We start from the raw sequence: 21,897 nt of genomic DNA on the forward strand, positions 1-21,897 counted from the left end.
ACAGTCAAACGCACGACAAGGCAAGGCTTAGGGGGGGGACTCAAATTCACAATTCTGACCGGTGCAAGCCACAGGCAAAGCAGTGAAATACAAACCACACCCGAGTGTCCTACGCGTGGAAAGTAATGAAGAGGTGGGCAAACAGTCGATTAGTGACACCAAACACGCATCTGCTACTAAAGCCAGGACACCAGAATTTAAGGCAGAGGGTGAGTCAAGATGCGAGCGAGCCTTTTTCAATGATAGGAAGAGATTTAGAAGAGTCTTTTGTGTCAAAACATTGTTACCTATTGTACCTTTAATCCTGTCGGTCACTTTGGATAAAAGTGTCTAATGAGAAACATATCTGATCCCTGTGTGTGTGTGTGTGTGTGTGTGTGTGTGTGTGTGTGTGTGTGTGTGATGGTCTCTGTCTTTCTGTGTGCGAGTGCGTGCGTGGGAGGGTCTCTCACCGTGAGGGTCTTCTCCCTCAGCCAGACGGGGTCCCTCTGTGTGTGTGTGTGTGTGTGTGTGTGTGTGTGTGTGTGTGTGTGTGTGTGTGTGTGCGTGTGCGTGAGACGCTCTCTCTCTCACCGTGAGGGTCTTCTCTCTCAGCCAGGCGGGGTCTCTCTCGTCCTCGCTGTCCTCCTCCATCTCCTGCGGGCGCAGGGGCATGCAGCTGTCGCTGTGGAAGTACAGGCGGTTGTGTCCGCTGATGTAGGAGCGCTGCACCTCCAGCTCCCCGTCCTCCGACTCCAGGAACTCCGACAGGCTGGGCTTCGTGCGCTTGGGCCTGAGGGAGGACACAGGAGCTCTCAGAGGAGCGAGGCCTTTCTCCCAACCGCCCACAGCCTCACCAAGGGCGCAGTTCACAGGGCTCACCAGACCCAGTGCTGGGGCTGCACAATCTGCCCTTCTGCACAAATCATTTTCTTTATTTTTCTGTGAGAACAGACACCTTTCGCTTCATTCAGACAGGTGGGAAGCAGAGAGGGTAATGGAGAAAGGATCGCTGTTCAGAACAGACATGCGGGTGTGTGTGTGTGTGTGTGTGTGTGTGTGTGTGTGTGTGTGTGTGTGTACTCAATGGCTTGAGTTGACCGCCCGCCAGACTGCACCAGGTGTCTCATCACAAATAATTTTCAGTGTGTAGGTTAGTGCTCAACAGTTCGAAATTTGACAGTATGAAAAATTGCTCCGATACAGTGTACAAGATCCAGCTAAGAGAATCCTGTTACAAACCACCGAAATGCAGTCGAGTGCAAAAACCTATTGGCGTCTGGTTTAACAGAAGGAAAAACAGCACTAGCACAAGAGTCCAAAATCTAAACTATGATGTTTGCAGTGTTGCTAGTGAGCAAACTGCTGTAAGACTATGGACATCGTAACAAGTATAAGTATAACAATGGCTCGATCTTTGCATGCTGTATTGATTTTGATCAGATTGTTGCCCTGTAGATGATACATTGATCCGGACCAATCAGTGTTATGCCCCTAGAAGCGTCTACCTGACCAATAACAAAGCACCCGTCAGAGTTCCAAGAAATCTTCTCTAGAGAGTAACTGACCGTAATAACTGCATGGTGACTGCTGTCTGAGCTCAGCTCCGAGTCGCACATTTTGGAAAGTTCCGGATTAAACTCCCAGCAGAGGAGCCAGTATTGGGCGGGAAGGGGCTCACCTGCACACCAGCACGTGTGTGACGGTGGTCCCAGTGTGAGTGTGTGTGAGTGTGAGTGTGGGTGTGGGTGTGTGTGTGTGTGTGTGAGTATGATGGGCTCTAACCTGCACACCAGCACGTGTGTGACGGTGGTCCCAGTATGAGTGTGTGTGTGAGTGTGTGTGTGTGTGTGTGTGTGTGTGTGTGTGTGTGTGTGTGTGTGTGTGTGTGTGAGTATGATGGGCTCTAACCTGCACACCAGCACGTGTGTGACAGTGGTCCCAGTATGAGTGTGTGTGTGTGTGTGTGTGTGTGAGTGTGTGTGTGAGTGTGAGTGTGAGTGTGAGTGAGGGTATGATGGGCTCTAACCTGCACACCAGCACATGCGTGACGGCGGTCCTCTTGACAGGGCCGTTGCGGCTGAAGGCGAAGCCGGGCTGGCTGTGGATGTCCTGAGGGTTCCCCACGTACGAGCCGTCGTAGCACTCGTTGATGGAAACGTCTATCCGGGCTCCTTTCGCGTGAGGCTGGAGAGGACCAGGAGGGCCTGTCACTCATCTTCTACCGTCCCAGCACAACTCGAGACGTTTCCTACCACTGTCTGGAGCCCCAGGCTCTCAAACACCCATCCCACAACAGCAAGAGCGCCCACGTACTACGTCCATCCTCAACCCAACACCCAGACCCTAGTTACACAGCACAGTGCAGCAGACCTGGGTCAATTACTTCTCGGTCCTCAACTTGATCTTGCCTGGAGCAATTGAGCCCAATGAGAAGACTAGACAGCAGGGCTTGCACTTTTTGAGAGAATGTCATAGGTTCTAATGCACCAGAAAAGTACCTGAATCCAAAACGGTTCAATAGTAAAAGGTATTTGACCCAGGTAGGCAGGGCGGAGAGAAGGTTCCGGGCTCTCACCACGTAGTTGAAGATGAAGCGGCTGTGGGAGAGCTTGAGGTGCTTCAGGAGGCTGTAGAGCTGGCGGCAGTTCAGCGTGCACCACGGGCAGTGCAGGTCGTCCCGGGCCTCCGTCTGCTGCCTGGTGTTGTTGTTGTACAGGAACTGGGGAGGGGCATCACATTACATGTCATTTTTGTGTCGCTTTTACCCAAAATGTCTTACAGTTGATTAGACTAAGCGGGACACAATCCTCTCCTGGAGCAATGCAGGGTTAAGGGCCTTGCTCAAGCGCCCAACGGCTGTGCAGATCTTATTACGGCTACACTGGGGATTGAACCACCGACCTTGCGGGTCCCAGTCATTTACCTTAACCACTACACTACAGGCCACCCTGTCGGCATGAGATGCCAAACGAATCTTCAAAACCGCGGCCTTCCGAAGGGTACCGCGATGCTTAAAGCATCAGGCCCCCGGACACGTCCGAGTCCCCCCCCCCCAAAACACGTCCCACTCCTCACCTGATAAAATATGCGCAGCTTCTGCCGGGGCTCGATGAGAATCTGCTCCCTCCTGGTCTGAAGGTCTGAGGCGATGGACTCCTTCACAGCTGCGGACAGAAAGGGGGGCGGAGGACGCGCGTCAGAGCGGGCGAGGATCAGCAGGCGGGAGCAGAGAGCGGGCGAGGATCAGCAGGCGGGAGCAGAGAGCGGACGAAGGGGCTCCTCACCCACGGGCGCGGGCCGCAGCGTGCAGGGCCTGCTCTCCACCGCGCTGGCGTCCGAGTTGCGCGTGGCCAGCGGCTTGGCCACCGGGGCGGTGGAGCGGTCGCCGGCGTCGCCCGTCCAGCGCAGGGTGAACTGCAGCGTGGGTCCCTGAGAGAAGGTCTCGAACGGAGGCAGCCTCTGCGGAGAGGCCGAAGACCGTTACTCTACGCCCCCCCCAGTCAGCCACCCTCCAATATGACACACTAAAACTGAGCACTAAATGGTAGGTAAGGGCAATAATAATAAGAATAAAAAAAATTCATAATAATAATGATAATAATAATGATATAGAAACCTGTGACATTTCTGCCACAAATGATGACTTTTGTTTGCTATAATGGTTTGCAGCCAATACTAATTGACACTGGCCCCAGAAGGTATCCATTTTGCAGCCCTAATCAGAACACACCTTCCCATCCAGAATGGTCTCCCAAGTGGCCCTTTTCTTTCCCACTGGACACTCCACCATCTCCTGCATGGACACTTCATACTCCCCATCCAACAGCTGTAGGCGCCTGGAAAAATACAATCCAGTCAGTAATGGGTAACGGAAGCAAAAGTAAACCTCACAGTTAACTATGGGCATGCGCATTCACTAATAAATGTGAAAGGTGGCGAGCTGCTTTACTTTGGAAACCTTTGGATGTTTTACCCTTAAATGGATACCAATGCACTTCAGACTAAAAACAGAATGACACAGTCAAAGTCCGCACATCCTACCAATATAGTGGGGTCAGTGTAGTCAGGTTTTTACGATGCAACTGGTATTTTAAAATGCACCATGTCTAGGTTACAGGAAGGTGATTTTGAATCTACATTTCAGAAACAGTATCTGCCACACAGCACTCAATACTTGTACAGATAAACTGAAAAGAAAGAAAAACAAGACAGCCTATAAAGGAAGGGCGGTATTCAGTTTCCACTCAGCCACCCGGTTGGGTATTTCTTTGCATTTATCACGCTCTTCATTGTAACCAGGCCTGCACGGATCCGATAAACACACGTCTTCTGCGCACAGATCAACAGTTTCTCATCTCCCGCTTCGGTAAAACGGGCGGGTTTGTGACCTGGAGCTCAGGTGCTACCACCACAGTCTTCCCCCCTCTTCATCGCCGATTCATTGTGAATTCACAGTACTGGCACCGTTTTAACAATTGTAGGAAACGGGTTTTAACTACTATACAGGCCAATCCACACATTGTGCCATCCAAGTTTTACAGTAAAATGTGTCACCTAAATACAAATGTACATCACCCTCTTCCATATGGAGAAGTAGGCTGACACAGATGAACAGAAGCAGAGACTTCATAAAAAGCCATGAATGGCGATGGAGACCGAGTGGAAAACGCACGGGTCTTCTTCAGAGTACAACTTAAAGCGTAATAACCCACTCACACCGGCAGAAGTACAACACACCGCTCTGACGCGAGCCAGAGGCGGGAGGTAGAAACAAAATGGGAGCCAGATCACCTGTTCTTGTCAAAGACGGTCATCTGAGCGACAAAGCTGGTCTCGTCATCTTCTCTGTGGGAGGAGTTCCTCTTCTTTCTGCTGGGAAGCTCTTCGGCGACATCTGGGAACGCAAATCAAAGGGCCGAGTAAATCGAGGCGGAGAGGCCGACAGATCCAAGCCTAACCCTGCGAAAGCCGGTCATAAGCAGACACACATTCTGATTTCTCGCTTCTAAACAAAAAAAAGGCTCTTCACACTCTAACCCCTCACACAAAGAAGGGCGAACGAATATTGCGACTGGGAAGGTCGAAGAGTACTGGATGGCGAAGCCACTTGCCGATGTTCTCGTTGGTCTCTCCGTTGGAGAGCCCGTTCGGAAGGCCCCTGCCCGGCTGGGACACTCGGAACAGCAGGGAGTAGGACTTGACCATGTGACTGTTGCTGGGCTCAAATTCACTGCTGGAGACCAGCAGCGAGGGGAAGCTGCCGGGCTTGGTCTGGCTGCAGTCAGGGTTCAAAGGCACCTGCTTTTTACCTGTAGGCACTTGTTTAACCGGGCAGCTGACATCCTACCAACACAAGAACAAAACACCCGAAAGAACAGTTACACATGACGGCAAGGACAACGAGGTACTACCGCTCGATCAGCAGCAACACAAGCAGAGGCCACTGTGGCTGTACAACGTCTCCAAAACTGCTGCTTATTGAGAAATGGCAAGAACCCTTTCCACTCAAGCACACACACAGAAGTACAACCGACTCAACTGTGAGAGACTACAGGTTTTTGTAGCGAGGTCCGCTGAAGAAGGAATCACCTAAAAATGATCTGAAATAAACCACAAAACCTTTAAACATGAGCTCATCCCTTGGTGGAGTACAGGTTTTATGAAGCTGATCCACCGGCCTTGTGTGTCGTCTCTCAGACAGGGCAACACACCCACGCTAGCGCCACGTTTCGGCCCCTCTTCAAGCACAGCTCAGCGGCCTACACTGAGCACCTACACCAGCTGGACATTTTTCAACTGCTTTCTCGCAGGTGATGCTTGGGGGAAAATGTTAGCGCAGAGGCAATTCATTGGCCAATTCATTAGTGTGCACTCTGTACACAGCAAAGGATGAGCCTTTTAAATGGAAGCTTGAAGCAGAACCCCGAAGTTGTGCTTCACAATTCCAAACCTAACTCAGCCTTGGGTAACGGTTGCATAAACGGGTAGATGCTGCTGAACGTCGCAGTGTTTGACATTACCACTGAAAATGTTCCAAGACTCTTACCTTGCGCTTTTTATGGCAGACTTTAACAAGTAGCACCTCTAAAGACACAGAGTTTTGCTCGTTCTCTGAGTTTTGTGATGGCTTCTCTGCAAAGTCAAATAAAATAAAAAACATTTAGTTATGGTCGTAGATTTATTGCCATTTGCTCACAACCTCTGAACACAGCAATATAGAAAACTATACTCTATTATTGATTATTAATTAATAGGGCACTGAGCTAATTGTTGAATAATAACAGTAAAGCTGACATCACAAACAGGACGCGCAGCACATACCTATCTTATGGAAGAACCCAGTAAAGGTAAGTTGCAGGTGGGATGACAAGCTGAGGAGACAGAAAGGAAGACGGTAAAGCAAATGTGAACCCTCGTGAACGCTGCCATCCGAAACGCAGGGCTCCAGCGGTGAGCTCAGTGCGTGGGATCGCTTACCTGTGTGCCTCCTGATCTCCCTTCATCTTCTCCACCTTCAGCAGCATATCATCCACTTTAAAAGACTTCCTGAAGACACAGAAAATGGGTCTCAATTGCACAGCTGAAAACCACATAAGCCCTCAAAGGGTCAGGACACCAGGAGAGAAAGGGGGGGGGGTAAAGGGAAAGAGAATGAGAGGGGTAGATGGAAAGATAAGAGACTGATTTTTAAAGGACCGGTCAGTTTTGGTGTCGCTTCGTATGGTGTGCCATTTTTCAATTCCAAGTTAATCAGTTAATACTTTTAGGACAAAACCAGTCAAGGCCAAGTGAAATACTTGGTTATCTTCCACCTGTGTGGCTCAGTCCCTCAGCATTGAAAAATATTAACACACCCTTTAAGGCGTGAAATTCTAGGAAAGATATTTATAACCGCAGACGCCCTCATATGGTTATAATTACTGAGATTGTGAATAGGTGACAGCTGCCCATGGCATAGTCACACTGCTATCGTTGCAATATTTTTTTAAAGACTAATTCGGCGTATTAATTCCAACCCTGTTCAGCCCTACACCCGAACACTCTGCTGCCTCCAGAAGCCAGTTCTCCTCTCCTCTCTCTTCTCCCTAATGGCTCCCAATGGTAGCCGCCTCTCTCCTGCTCTTCTCTCCTCTGATTTCCAATTCCTGTTCCCCCCTTCATCAACCCTATATTCCACCATCCAAAAATAAATAAAGAAATAAATAAATATATACTTTCTATAACTTCCCTTCCACGTGTTAATTCTAGTGACAAAGGATTACCCATCGCCGGGGTGTAATGGGCCCACCGTGAACTGCTACATTGGATGTTGGCGATTTACGAATAAAGGCTTTTTCTTCACTTGCACTCACTCAGCCACTCTGGATAAGAGGGTGAGCTAAAAGCCTAAAGTATAATCTCCTATGCAAAACAGCAATAAAGCTCTCCACTAATTTCCATGAGGTTAAACGGACAAGTTTCTCAAGAAAAACTACCACCACAGCATTTCAATTCACGGCCCCTATGTAAATAAAGAATCCCTTTTTTTGTTTTGTTAATCTATCGAAAGCCACAAAGCAAAATGTGAGTGGGTGACCAAACCGGGAATGCCAGTTATCACACAGTAAGAACTCTCACTCGGTGAAGGGGACTACAGGTACCGGTACAGGTATCTTTTGTCAACCACACTTCACAACTGCTGTCAAATCAAGCAGTGGCACGTTGGGGTTGAAGCTGCTGTGGGGCGAGATTTCTCACTGGAGGTCACTGCCCTGTATTGTACATACAGGCCGTCCACAATTCACTGAGCGTCTGGTTACGAAAACAAAAGATTAATGCCAATTAAACAGAGGGGTTCTAACACGACACCTCTTTTCCTGCATGAGGAAACGGTGTCTGAGAGAGCAGCTCTCATCAGATAAGGCAGTAGAAGATTATACTACACATCCTGGGCCCCCAGCCGCATAACTAGAGTCCCCTTTCATCTTCACTGTGCATACTGTATGACACACAATACATATAGAGGGAGTAATGCCTGCACAGTGATACGGATTCAAAGTATTTACATCCCTGAAGATCATACACCCTAATCAAATATTCTACTCTATTGCAGCTGCAAAGATACAGAGAGGACCCGCAAACTAAAATTACACATTGCTTATTAATAAGGAAGACCATCAATGGTCAAGAAGAACAGGAATTTCATCCTAAGAGCATTTTAAGTGGTTTCACTTAGTTCTGTATTTCAAGAAGTTACGGCAGAACACTTGCAACTGGCAGTCGAAATACAGTCTTACTGAAACGGCAAAATACAGTTTTAGTCATTTGCTTTTGTTTAAAGATAAGGCACTGTTAATAGTGCATTGACGTCAGTAACTTTAGAAAGGCTTTTCATGATAGATATTATTCTTCCATTGGCACAACAATGGCACTAGATATTTACCAGTAAACAGTCCATTTTTAAAACTAACAAAACAAATATGGAAATGCTGCAGCCGTTTAATTTAATAATTTGCATTTACATTACATAGCTAATCATTTTGATGTTTAATAGAGAATTTACCAACTAAAAACCATGACAATACCATGCAAGCAAAGGCAGGCAAAAGTTGGATCTTAAATTTGACAACTTCCAACAAGGATCAGTGCAACATGGTGCCAATCAGAATACACACAATTCACATTCAAATAATGCATACAACATCAAATTAACTATATTTACCTTTTGGTGTGCATTCTTGAGTTTCTATGGGACATGTATGTGAGGGTTCTGTGCAAAAATATAGGCTAAGAGAAGGGGGGGAAGAAATGAACAAATTACTTAATATATCATTTAAATAATGTTGAAGATATATTGTTGAATCAGGTTAAACCATAATAGAACTTCCATTCTGATTACTGTAAAACCAGCTTGAGATCACTTACCGCAATCAGGTTCCTTGTGCGAAGGAATCTATAGATTTGAGTTGGTTCTGCAATTTAAAACAGGATGTTACCAACCTACACACTACCTGGTTTTGTTGCATCATGAGTTTTCTAGTTCAGTCTAAAATGTAATCGTGCGTTACAACCCAACGGGCACTCTTGACATGAGGATTATTATTAGCGTGACGGAGTAGAACACAAGTACGCTGTATTTCAAAAACTCCGCATCATGTCGTCGGCAGGAAGCGTTTAAGGAAAACCACCAGCGGTGTGTCAAAGATGCAGTCTAGATTAGTGACTAAATCCTTGCCTAAACTGAACGAATTGCGCAACTGCTGCTTGTATGGCACTGTGGCTCCCAACAAATCCTGATTGTGCAGCTACTGCACAATACATCTCATTTGATTGCTCACCTAATTATCTTCGTTACGTTACTGGCGAAAAGTCCGACACTAGCTGTCTGCTTTAATTTCAATTGAGTCTCGAAGGGAAGATCCAGACTAGAACTTGCTAGATCATACGATTGGGGAGATATGACCGATGTCAAAAATGGTTAATCTTAACACAACGAGCTAACGTGTCTAAAGTCATGAATGGAGTTGAAGATTAGCTACAGCTAGCCTAAATGAAATGTAACTATTGTGTTCCCTGGCTGAAGATAACCATTTGGTCTAAGATTAGTGAATCATTAACAAGGGATTCAAATTAAAAGTAGCTAGCCTCAAGACATTCATCGGTTAGATAACAGGAGCCATGTTGCCATTATAAAAAAAACATTTTTTGCAACTTTGATTAACAGCGGTCCTGAATTACTGAAATAAATTATTCCTATTAAGCCAACTAATAAAATAGGCTAACTTATATTACACTGACTAACAGTTTTAACCAACATGTCCATTCCACGTTTGAAAATTGCTTGTGGTACTCAAGAGGAGAAAGTTATTCAGTCGACATTGTTAACGCAGCTAACACAGGAACGATTTCCTATCCAGAAAGCAAATTCCCAGTTGATATTGAACAACTTCAGCAAGCGCCATGCATCTAACGTTATTCATCAATTATTATGATTGGTAAGTTAATTAACGTTATCCCTGTTGTGATAAGCCATCTAAAGGTTCACCAATCCAGCTGGAAATACACTGAACAATACACACAATACGTTAGCTAAACGGCTAACGGTTACCTGCCTACTGTTAGTTAACAACACATGACTAGGCTATCATTTAATTTAGCTAGCTAACACGAGCTCCAAACCCAGTATTGTTTGTTAGCAAGCTGTCTATCTAGCTATAGCTAGCCACCTAATTCAGGACAATCAGCACAGAAAAAACACAACCACTTTCCAACCACATAGCATAAGTTATGCTAGTTAACTTTTCCCCTCGTTTTTTTGACCAACAAACTAGCGGTAGCTAGCTACTTACTTTCGAAGGCCTGCAAGAACAGTTCATGGTCGGCTTGAATCTGTTCCATCTTCGGCTTCTTCACCGAGGCCATCATAACAGCCGAAGACTGGTAGACAACGCCGTTGGTTCTACACCCGGTACCGGTACCCATAGCGTGGCCTGTACCTGAACTACCAACCCCCGTGCTAGGCTTCTGAGGAGCCATCCAACAAACCACGAATATTTGTAAAGCCTTTATGTGATAACTTACAGCACCAGATAAAGTCCTTTTTCAAAACAAAGGAAACGAAAACCCAGGTAAAAAGCTAATAGCTAACGTTATTGACACTTTACTCTTTTAAAATTAGCTAGTTAGCCAGTGTTAGTTAAAAATCGCTAGTTGGCTAACGATAACAACGTGAAGCCAACTAGCTGGCTGCACGTTATCGAGTAAGCTAGCTAACGTTAGCAACCTAAACCAATTCTTTTCAGTAAAATTAGCTACAAAATATTAGCCAGCTAGCTGGTTAAGCGTGTAAAATATCTCCTTTAACTATTTTTCTCGCTATGTATCAGTATATCTGTTTTAGAAATCAGGAAACAAAACGGCTTGTTTGGTATCTAGCTATGCTATATCCCTTTCCGAACAACTACTAAAGCTAGCTAACGTTAACTTTGGCTAGCTAGATAGCTGCAAGCCAGACTGCTGTTATTCCAGTGTGGCTCCAATGAAGCCATTTAGCTAGCTAGCTAGCTAGAATTATTGGAGGCAAGTTTAGTTAGCTATCCAATGTAACTAGCCTAGTCATCTAAATGTAAAGTTAACATGTCTTACTCTATTTGTAGATACAATTTATATCATACTTCATTTTTACCTTTTAATAAATATAAAATTACAACTGTATAGTATTAAAATAAATACGTGACTATTCCCCCGACTACTACTGAAACTCCTGTAACTCTCTCGCGTTATGAGCAAAAACCGAAATTCTTTCCGCCCCGCCCCAAAGTGGGACTTTGAACTCTGGATATTGTGATTGGTCTATTATGAGTTCAAGGGCGAACATTCAAGTTCGGTGGAGAAAACAAAATTGCCGCTCGCGCTACTTTCCCCTTTGAAACGATTTTGCGGGAAATCGTCGTGCACTCGTGGTCTCGAGGGAGTTGCAAATTTACAGACAGGAACTCCCTACTTTGAGTTCATAGTGGACGGATGCATAATGCATATATAGCCTAGCTCTAGTTTTGATACCGAAGGATTTGGAACCAGTAGGTTATGTTTGTGTGACCATTGACAGTCTTGAATTTGTCATTGTACTTTTTGGCTGATACAATTTATGTTGGTGGACTGCTGACCTGTGCGAAAATAGACCAGGAAATTGCAAGATATGCTGGAAGTCAGTCAGTGTAAGGACAAGCAATAGCCTTTTGCACCTGCAGTCAGGAGTACAGTTTCAGTAGCCTACTTCTCATTTGTCAAATATGAGCCTTTGGGCTTTGTGTTGCCATGGTAATGGTCATTCACAACACAGCACAACCATTATGCCAGAAGCAATTCAACTGCCTGTAACATGTATATTATAATGGTGTAATAATTTGAGTGGATATCATGTTCGTGTCATTAGCCAAGGAATGTTATAATAGAACTATACCTATTGTGTTGTCTGTAAGCTCAGTTATTTATCATTATTTTGATTAGGTTTGTTGCTGTGCGTATTTCTAGCAACCCCTGGAAATGGCCAATATCACACTCCCCGGATTTGAAGTGTCCGTCTCCTCTGTGTTCAGTGATCTAACTGGCTCCCATCGGTGCACCAGCTTCATACCCCAAAACAGTGTATTGCGAGACACTTTATTACCAATAATTTTCAAATTAGTAGAACTTAGCACTCATAGACAATACTAAATTACCTGGGTCTATCAGGCAAAACATGGGTAATCGAATCCAGTTTTTTTTCTTAAACTGAAAATTAATATTTTTAATCTCGGTATTACTATTCATATTTGTTAGCATGATTTACATATGTGCATTCTCAAGATTTGTAGAATGAACGAAATGTAAACGATAATACCAAATTCTACACTGGATTTGTCAGAGTCACAGTTATTTTTGAGAATTCAGGCAATGTTTTACACGGAATCATTTTGCAGCAGAACCGGAAACGGAGATGCTGACAACTTCCACACGTGTATAGCATGTACTGTTGAGGCTTCAGTACAATTGTGATGTATTAGTATGTGAGATCACACAGAAGCTCATTAAACTGATCGTTATTCACACCAGAAGCAACTACAGTATGGCTGAAATAATACAACAACGGATTGAGGACAGGATTCCGGAATTGGAACAGCTGGAGAGAGTGGGACTATTCACCAGCAATGAAGTCAAGTAAGTTATCTTGTTGACTGAATTACCTGACTAGCTATTATCAGTGTTGTCGGAGGCAAAATAGACACTACCCAATAACATTTAACATTTTGCCTATATTACCTAGCTCGAAGGCGGTTTGATATCGATCTAGAAAAGCCATATTGAAGTACCGTTTTATCGCACCATTGTGGCAGCGATAAAACCAAAGTAATCTATGTATTTCAGGGCTATGATTAAAAAAGCAACAGCTCTGGAATACAAGTTGCACAGAGTGACAATAAGCAAAGAAGACTTCATCACATATATTCAGGTGAGTGGTTTTGGTGAATGAACAGTCACTGGCTACACACCATTACATGAATTCAAATGTATAATTACTCTTAAAATATTAGTTTATGTAAGTTATTGGTAAACAATGAAAAGTTTCTAAGTAAATATCAAACTTCAGTATTGGTATACCATGTGAAAAATCGTGCATTTTGTAATAGACAGTGTTAATTAATTTCAGTCATGCCTTTATTCCAGCATGAGATCAACGTCTTGGAGCTGATAAAGAAGAGAAGATCGGTAAAATAGTTTTCCAAGATTATCATAATTTTACAGTGTAATCCAGAAAATACCATGTGGATAACAATAGAAACTGAGCAGAATTCAATCTTAATCAACAATTTCTCTAAAAAACTTAAATTGCAAGGAGCAATGACTACTTCTTCCATTGTTTAGAACTGGTAATATATTGTTTATTTAAGATGGTGGTTATTTTTATTCACTAGTTAGTGGAAGGTTTTCATTATTTTTTATATCCTTGATTTTCAGCGCATTGGTTACCATTTTAAGAGGGAAGAGATTGAACTAACCATCATGCAGAGAATAAACAACGTTTTCAGACGAGCAACTGCAAAGTGGAAGGTACAGGGCTTCTTCAGACTGAACAGATCTGTGGACCGGAAATTGGCCATGAATACACTGATGCATGAAACTCTGCTCAGGAATGAACATCTTTCCCTTCTCTTATAGGATGATGTGCAGCTCTGGTTATCTCATGTTGCCTTCTGTAAGAAATGGGTATGTAAAGCAAGTCATTTCCTTGTTACCTTTTCAAATAATAGACATTTAGTTAACTTTTTATTGTGCTGTTTTACCCTAACCAGAACACGCAGACTCGACTCAGCAAGGTTTTCTCCTCCATGCTGGCCATCCATCCTGACAAACCAGGTACACTTATACTGCGTTGTTCAGTTAAAACGGTTTACATTATTTAGAATGTATTTTGTGTAATCAGTCACACCCTCTTATTCTGAACTGTGAAACTAAATGGATTCCACGCATGGCCCATATTCAACTCAGACCTGACTCGCCTTAACTGATTTGATACTGTGAATCCAGTTTTTACTCATGCATAATTTTCAGGTAATTTTTTACTAGTTCTATAGGCCTCTTGATGTGTATGTGTAGGTCATATCAATAAAAATTGTGAAATGACAGGCTTAGTGAAAGAATAATTGAACAATAATTGAACATTTTTCTAATAAAATTTGATGATGATTCGTTTGAGAGCACATAAGAAAGAAAAGTAAATATTTGTAAGAGTTACATGAGGCAGCTCTAGTGAACGGTCAGAATGGCTGGCTTCTTTTCCCCCCCCCGTTCAGCCCTGTGGATCATGGCCGCCAAGTTCGAGATGGAGGATCGGAATTCGTCGGAAAGCGCCAGACACCTGTTCCTGCGGGCTCTCCGCTTTCACCCCGAGAGCGAGAAGATCTACCAGGAGGTGAGGAGCGCCGCGGGTCCCTGTGCCGTTACGCTGGACGAACCCCGAACTTACTGACCGCTCAGCTGAAAACACTGCAGAGATTTATAGCGTCCTCTTAAGTCCAACACCAGAAACTACATCTGAGGACGAAGGCGAGCTTTTGGCAGCCGTGCGCCAGGTGTCACGCTTCTGGGGTCTCTGGTTTATCACAGCACAGGTTCTCCGGTATGGCTGATACGGTTTACTCAACGAAACAACCAGAACTAGATTTGTGAAAGACTCCCTTACCCTGACAACTGAAAATAACGCTGGAAGCACACAGAGCTCAGTATTTCACTGTAGTCTGATAGTCCTGGTTGTAGAGCACCCGTAGTCCTCTTTTATTTAGCTTGTTTATAGCGTATTGGGCGTATTCCTTTTTTTTTTTTTTAGAACCAGATTTGTGTGTGTGTAGTGGTAGTGTGCTCTGACGTCATCCTGACCGGTCTCGCTCTTCTCCGACAGTACTTCCGCATGGAGCTGATGCACGCTGAGAAGCTGAGGAAGCAGCAGCAGGAGCTGGAGCAGGCCAAGATGGACCTGGTGGGTTGGGCCACAGCTTCTGTATTCTAAACCAGATGGTCAGCTCCTGTGTTCCCCCTGTCCTCCTGTGTGCTGTGTAGCTTTATGAGGTTCCAGTTGGTAAAAGGAGTTTCCGCTGCTATATTACAACTGAATATTATGAATATTCATCTTAAGGCATCAGCAATGGTTATGAATATGGAGCTAGCCATCATTTATATAGAGAATCTGTGCATCTTTTCCCCCCTCCTCGCAGATCCCATCTCAGATGGACTTGGTTTTTCTTAATATTAGCCTTTTGTCTTCCACAGGGAGAGTATGAGTTCCCCAAGGAGATCATGGATGCCAAGCTGGCTGAGATTGTATACAGAGATGCGAGTACAAAAGTGAAAGGTACAGCTTTAATATGTAGCACACAGCTCTGGTTTGGATGGTTTGAGCAGTGTAACACAGAGGCGTATTACCTGTGTGCTCCTCTCAGGCGCTGTGTTTGTGCTGTCCCTCCTGAAAATTGCTGAGATTTTCGACTTCACAAAGACGCTGCAGGACATCATCCTTCAGGAGTGAGTCTGGATTTAGTTTTCACATTCATCATGAACGCAGTAGTGCAGAATGGTAAGATGTAGGCTTTGATCGTCTCCCTGTGTGTGTGTGTGTGTGTGTGTGTGTGTGTGTTCAGCCTGCAGAGCAGACACGCTGACGACCCCCTGACCTGGGACTACATGGCCAAACGGGAGTTGGAAGTGGGGTTAGGGGGGGAGATGGGGGCTGAGCTGTCGACGGCTAAGGGCCGCGCGTCGGACATCGCCCGGAGGGAAGAGCGCTGCAGCCTGGTGTATGAGGAGGGCCTGAAGAGCCTCAGCACAGGTGCACACGCTGACCCACACGCACACGCTGACCAACACGCACACGCTGACCCACACGCACACACTGACCCACACGCACACACGCTGACCCACACGCACACACGCTGTCCAACACGCACACACACTGACCAACACGCACACACGCTGTCCAACACGCACACACGCTGACCCACACGCACACACGCTGACCAACACGCACACACACTGACCCACACGCACACACGCTGACCCACACGCACACACTGACCCACACGCACACGCGCTGACCCACACGGACACACGCTGACCAACACGCACACACACTGACCAACACGCACACGCTGACCCACACGCACACACGGTGACCCACACGCACACACTGACCCACACGCACACACGCTGACCAACACGCACACACGCTGACCGACACGCACACGCTGACCAACACGCACACACACTGACCCACACGCACACACGCTGACCAACACGCACACACACTGACCAACACGCACACACGCTGACCAACACGCACACACGCTGACCGACACGCACACACGCTGTCCAACACGCACACACGCTGACCAACACGCACACACGCTGACCAACACGCACACACGCTGACCAACGCGCACACACGCTGACTAACACGCACACACGCTGACCCACACGCACACACGCTGACCCACACGCACACACGCTGACCGACACGCACACACGCTGTCCAACACGCATACACGCTGACCAACACGCACACGCTGACCTACACGCACACACGCTGACCCACACGCACACTGACCAACACGCACACACGCTGACCAACACGCACACACACTGACCCACAGGCACGTACACTGACCAACAAGCACACACACTGACCCACAGGCATGTACACTGACCAACAAGCACACACACTGACCCACAGGCACGTACACTGACCAACAAGCACACACACTGACCAACAAGCACACACACTGACCCACAGGCACGTACACTGACCAACAAGCACACACAGACCAACAGGCACAAGCACACCTACTGACCCACAGGCGCACCTATTGACCAACAGGCACAAGCACACACTGACCAACAAGCACACCTACTGACCAACAGGCACTGTGCTTCTGTCTATGCTGGGTTTGTCCATGTATGCCTTTTCTTCAATACGGCTTTCCCCCTGTTGCTACAGAGGCCATGTGGTCCTGTTACATCACCTTCTGCTTGGACAGATTCAAGAGGAAGACCAATGTCCAAGAGTTGAAGAACAAGGTAACCTTGAACACCAATCCTGTGGCTCGTCGTCATGGAGACTGAAGCCAGAGTAACTCTGGGACTTTAAAAAAAATGACACTGTCAGTGAATTGTGAACCACATGATGTGAAACATATGGTTCAGGACACCGGTGGGTTCCTGTGATTGATCTGGGCATGACCATGTCTTTCAGAGGCAGGAGAGGCTGCTAACAGCACTCCAGAGGGCTGAAGAATCTTCCCTGCTGCAGGAGCATTTCTACAAGAAATGGGTGAGAGGGTAGTGCTTACTCTCCTTCAGTGATAAAAAAACCCCCAAAAAAACGCTCCTCATGCTATCTGTCTGAAGTATATGCATCTGTGTGCACACAAACCAAAAATATAGAACTATAAAACAGTTTTTTGTACTATTAATAGAGCAAACTACAGATTTGTGAAAATTAGGGGTACTGCTCTACCCTTAGAAGATTATTCTTACTCCATTGCTCCAGTAAAAATAATTCAAAAATAATTGTGAAGTTATATTAAGTGGACTTATTGAGTATTTTTGTTAAGTGAATCTTGTAATATATAGGCTAGTGCCATGTATGTGACTCCAGTGTGGCAGTGACAGAGCCTGTGATGATGACCTAGATGAGGCTTCTGGAAAGTGTCAGAAGGAGTGTTGTCAGAATGTGGGTCAGGAGTTGTGGGTTGAGGTAGTGTGCACGGTACATATCCAGCTTCATTTATTTATGGAAAGCTTTATACCGGTTACACATTTCTTCATGGAAAGCACTTTGAATGCAGTGGATGTAAAGTGCTTTATAAATACACATAATGTAAACTACTTCTACTTTGTGTGCAGCTGCAGGTACTGGCTGCAGCAGGAGATGCCGAGAGTGCTGCCCGAGTCGCCATGGCAGCCACGAAGCGCTTCAGCCAATCGGTGCAGACCTGGGCCTGCTGCCTGCAGTTGCTGGTGCAGCTGGGGAGCGATGATGTCGGCAGGCTATTCCAGGAAGCATTGACACACGTGAATCCCAAGGTAGCACGCAGCAGCAGGGCTGCACGGTATATGGAGCAGTTCTGAAACACGGAACACCAGGCATGGCCTGATTCCAGTTAACCTCTCAAAATGAAGAATGCCCTGTGCTAAATGCGTCTCATCCTGTACCTCACCGATTTACCCAAAGGCTGGATCAATTTGGTGAATTAGAGTGACAATTTCTTTCACAAACATAAAAATGTCGTGTACCTCACCGATTTACCCAAAGGCTGGCTTACTACCACAGACAAACGGGTAAAAAGTTCCTTGGGTAATCATACCCAGGCTAGTACCAAAAAGTAATCCACACTGTTACCTCATCCTGAAGTAATTGGGCTAATGCGCTAATTTGGTACTAGACAAACCACTCCCATTATATTAAGTGGAGCTTTTTGAGCAATTTAATAATGCTACTTTGGTGAGTGATTTGCCCAAAGGCTTGCCAGCTTCCTCAGACTGAAATTTGGTAAAAAGCTCCTTGTGTGACCTTACCCAGGCTTGTAGTAAGAAAAAGAAATCCTGGGTAGTCATTGTTTTGGCTGGTTGTGACCTGACGTGAAACAAGTAGCAGTATGTGGTGGATTACATGGATCATTATGTAATGCCTCACTACTACAAAGAGCTGTTTATCCTGAAACATGTGGGCTTGCATGTTTATCAGCACCCCACACACTCAGTCCAGTGAGTGCACGGCAAGGGCCAATCCGCTTCAGGATTCTGTGCCAACTTCTGCTCTTACTGATTAAATTAGCTAAATATTGTCTTGAGCAGACATTTGTATGTGCACCAGCTTCGGGAGTGAACCAACATCATTTATAAAGCTGTCAGTAATTAAGGTAATTGGTTGGAGCAAAAACCAGCTCACAGACCGGCCCTCCAGGACCAGAGTTGTGAACCCCTGAAATAATTTCATAGTGAGTTTGAAGTACAGCTACAGTCCATGAAAATGCTTGGTCTTGGGTGAATTGGTGGAAAGCTTGTGCAGAAGCTGAGGCCTGTGTGGCAATGGTTTGTTTTTGTTTTTCCCCAGGAGAGCCTTCCCCTGTGGCTGCTGCAGGTGGAGTGGAGTGCCTCTTCCCAAAGCCCTGAGGACACAGCGGCCCTATTCCAGGTGCCAATGCCAAATACAACATTCACAACCAAGCATGCCAAATACAACATTCACATTAAAACATTCAGTCATACCTGTCCTCTGACAACATTCACAACCAAGCATGCCAAATAGAGTTCCCATTAAAACACTCAGTCATACCTTCTCATAGAACACTAGTCCTCTGACAACATTCACAACCAAGCATGCCAAATACAATGTTCACATTAAAACACTCAGTCATACCTTCCCATAGAACACTAGTCCTCTGACAACATTCACAACCAAGCATGCCAAATTCAGATTCACATCTGCCCAGCTGATTGTGCCAATAAATCAAAAGTTCACATTAAAACATCACAGGTCACTGTCCTGGTTCTTTCCTGGAAGGTTAAACATTAAAATAATGTTTAACCATTCTGTTGGTATTTATTTGATTGATTTGTCAAACACCCATGCAAACAACTAATAGTGTTCAGGCCAATTATGAAGCAAGCTTGGTAAGGATAGAACTATGTCTGGTGAACTTGCAGAAAATGTGTTTTTCTGTTTTCAGAGGGGTCTGGTCTCCCCAGTGCCTGCCGTGTCCATGGAGATGAAGGAGAAATACCTGGACTGGTCCTACAGAACTGGCGGGTACAAGAAGGCCAGAAAGACCTTCACTAGGTACAGGCCTGAGGGTTTACTCAAATAAACAACTGTCAGGTTTTGTATGAACTGTGCCTGACACAGTCAAACCTGTTGGGACTAATGGCTTTAAATCCCCATATTACTTGTTGTATATATGGTGGATAGAATTAACATCAATTAAAAATATGTCCCAGAAAAATACTGATCATCCCTTTGCTCTCAGTTTACATGAGAGCCGTCCCTTCTCCAAGGCATTTTTTACCAGAATGATCCAGATGGAGAAAGAGCAGGTAAGACTAAATGGATGACAATCGCCAATGTCCTTCTCTCCAGAACACGAGTCTCAAAAATTAGCCTAATTTATGCGGTAAGTTAAATCTTTGCAAAATGTACATCAAGCCTGATGATATTTGTGTGTGTGTGTGTGTGTGTGTGTGTGTGTGTGTGTGTGTGTGTGTGTGTAGACCCTTGAATCTTCTGTGGAACACTGGCATTCAAAAGTTTGGAATAACTGCAAAATTATGTTTTTGAGAGGTAGCATTAAATTGTTGAACAAATACAGCCAAGACATTGATAATGCTACAAATTACTATTGTTTTAAATAACTAACCTTTTTAAATTCTCTTTACATATGATTGCAGAGCCCCGTTTTCACAACAACACACACTGCCTTACCTCGTCCTAAAGTAATCATGCTAATGTGCCAGTTTGCTACGAGACAAACCACTCTTGTTATATTAAGTGGAGCCTTTTCATCAATTTAGTAATGCTATTTTGGTGAATAAAAGCACCAATTTCTTTCAAAAACAAACATTTCGTAGTGATTCCAAACTTTTGAATGGTGGTTCAGATTTTACACCGTATCATTGTCTGCACCATGTTTTTAACTCCACGCAACTGCCTCTGTGTTGCAACACGATGGACTCTGGCTTTTGTAGAGTCTGACCAATCCTGTTTTCACAGGAACTTCCAAAGATGAACAATCTGAGGGACTACTACGAACGGGCGCTCAGAGAATTCGGCTCGACAGACGATGGTGAGGGTTCTTGCACAGATGCAGACAGCCAAACCCGCAAGAGGAAATTGGTTAACAGGTTTTCACAATGCCTTGACATTTACTGTACGCGTGCTGCACTTCCTAGGCACATTAGGTGTGATAACTCAAATACCTCTGTGACACAGAAGCAGAAAAGCAAACGCAGCCGAATCAAAATGGCAGACACGGGAATGTACTCGTCGAGGAATGGGCCCCGTTCGCCGCATCCTTTCTGAAAGTGAGTTTCACTATCTTCACAGATCTGTGGCTGGACTACATCAGGGAGGAGCTGAGCCCTCGGGGGAACCCAGAGAACTGTGGGAAGATTCACTGGCGGGCCATGAAGAGCCTGGAGGGCCAGCGTGTGGAGCACTTCGTATCCCAGTACACCCTGCTCCAGACAGGCCACATCTAGATCACCCGCTCCGCTGACATAGCCAGGAGCTTGCGGCCAATGAGACGCTCATCTTTCGCCGTTCGCTCAGAGGCTTGCCCTCAAACAGGGCCGTCTTTCCGATGGTCACAAGCAGCTGACGCCGCTTTTGACTCTGAGGTTCAACTGTGCTCAGTTGTTAAGGCCAGGGTTTTGGTTGACGCCGTTCGGTTCACTGGGACATTGTGTGTGTTTCATGCCTGCAGATACACACTAGAAGCTGAGTGTGTATAAAAGGAATACATTTTGGGGACAATTACAACTCTTTTCTTACACAACTTCTCAGAATTAAACATTTATTAGAATTCAGAACATTGTTGCAGTATTTAACACCAAATAAATGATTTCCTACAAAATAGATTTATTGGGGTGTTTCCATGCTAGTTCCTCTCACTCAGACCAGAAAAGCAGGGCTGCTCTGGTTTGGCTACATGTGCTTTAATCTTGGTTAATCTTGGCCCTTGCGCACCATTTTGTACAGAAATAAAAACTGGACGTGATGTCAAATAAAGATAAGTGAAAGCATACTTAAACATGAATGCTACAATTTAAACTACAACGTGCGTTCGTGTTCACAGCTGTAATGTTACATTCGGTTTGTCTGCAGGCATCAGTTGAGGAAATGCATTCCCA

At 45.3% G+C, this 21,897-nt stretch overlaps 2 protein-coding genes across 6 annotated transcripts in view; one reads left to right on the forward strand and one right to left on the reverse strand.

Moving 5' to 3' along the window:
- suz12b (SUZ12 polycomb repressive complex 2 subunit b) overlaps positions 1-11,233 on the reverse strand; it is a 14,601-nt gene extending 3,368 nt beyond the window's left edge. For both annotated transcript variants that reach the window (XM_061230845.1, XM_061230844.1), the window contains exons 1-14: positions 10,311-11,233; positions 8,887-8,933; positions 8,684-8,748; positions 6,460-6,528; positions 6,304-6,353; positions 6,029-6,114; positions 5,094-5,325; positions 4,774-4,876; positions 3,713-3,818; positions 3,267-3,441; positions 3,058-3,146; positions 2,558-2,701; positions 2,009-2,166; positions 574-772 (exon numbers count right to left, since the gene is read on the reverse strand). In XM_061230845.1, the coding sequence (XP_061086829.1) occupies positions 574-772; positions 2,009-2,166; positions 2,558-2,701; positions 3,058-3,146; positions 3,267-3,441; positions 3,713-3,818; positions 4,774-4,876; positions 5,094-5,325; positions 6,029-6,114; positions 6,304-6,353; positions 6,460-6,528; positions 8,684-8,748; positions 8,887-8,933; positions 10,311-10,497 (1,710 nt within the window). In that variant the 5' untranslated portion in view covers positions 10,498-11,233. The remainder of the gene's footprint in view (positions 1-573; positions 773-2,008; positions 2,167-2,557; positions 2,702-3,057; positions 3,147-3,266; positions 3,442-3,712; positions 3,819-4,773; positions 4,877-5,093; positions 5,326-6,028; positions 6,115-6,303; positions 6,354-6,459; positions 6,529-8,683; positions 8,749-8,886; positions 8,934-10,310) is intronic.
- On the forward strand, positions 10,571-21,791 carry utp6 (UTP6 small subunit processome component). Of its 4 annotated transcripts, none has more exons than XM_061230849.1 (20): positions 10,571-10,589; positions 12,556-12,660; positions 12,868-12,952; positions 13,168-13,209; positions 13,459-13,551; positions 13,660-13,707; positions 13,794-13,857; positions 14,295-14,413; positions 14,900-14,977; positions 15,268-15,349; positions 15,438-15,519; positions 15,636-15,823; positions 16,988-17,067; positions 17,243-17,320; positions 17,896-18,075; positions 19,106-19,186; positions 19,722-19,831; positions 20,019-20,085; positions 20,759-20,831; positions 21,092-21,791. In XM_061230849.1, exons 2-20 carry the CDS (start codon positions 12,569-12,571, stop codon positions 21,244-21,246), a joined length of 1,797 nt encoding a protein of 598 aa, XP_061086833.1. In that variant the 5' UTR covers positions 10,571-10,589; positions 12,556-12,568; the 3' UTR covers positions 21,247-21,791. The 4 variants fall into 4 exon arrangements, with proteins under 4 accessions (XP_061086833.1, XP_061086831.1, XP_061086832.1 ...); XM_061230847.1 differs by lacking the exon at positions 10,571-10,589 and adding an exon at positions 11,402-11,540; XM_061230848.1 differs by lacking the exon at positions 10,571-10,589 and adding an exon at positions 11,552-11,678.
- Positions 21,792-21,897: the final 106 nt, after the last annotated feature.

This window comes from Conger conger, chromosome 2 (genome assembly GCF_963514075.1).
Source record: "Conger conger chromosome 2, fConCon1.1, whole genome shotgun sequence".
Lineage (NCBI taxonomy): Eukaryota > Metazoa > Chordata > Actinopteri > Anguilliformes > Congridae > Conger > Conger conger.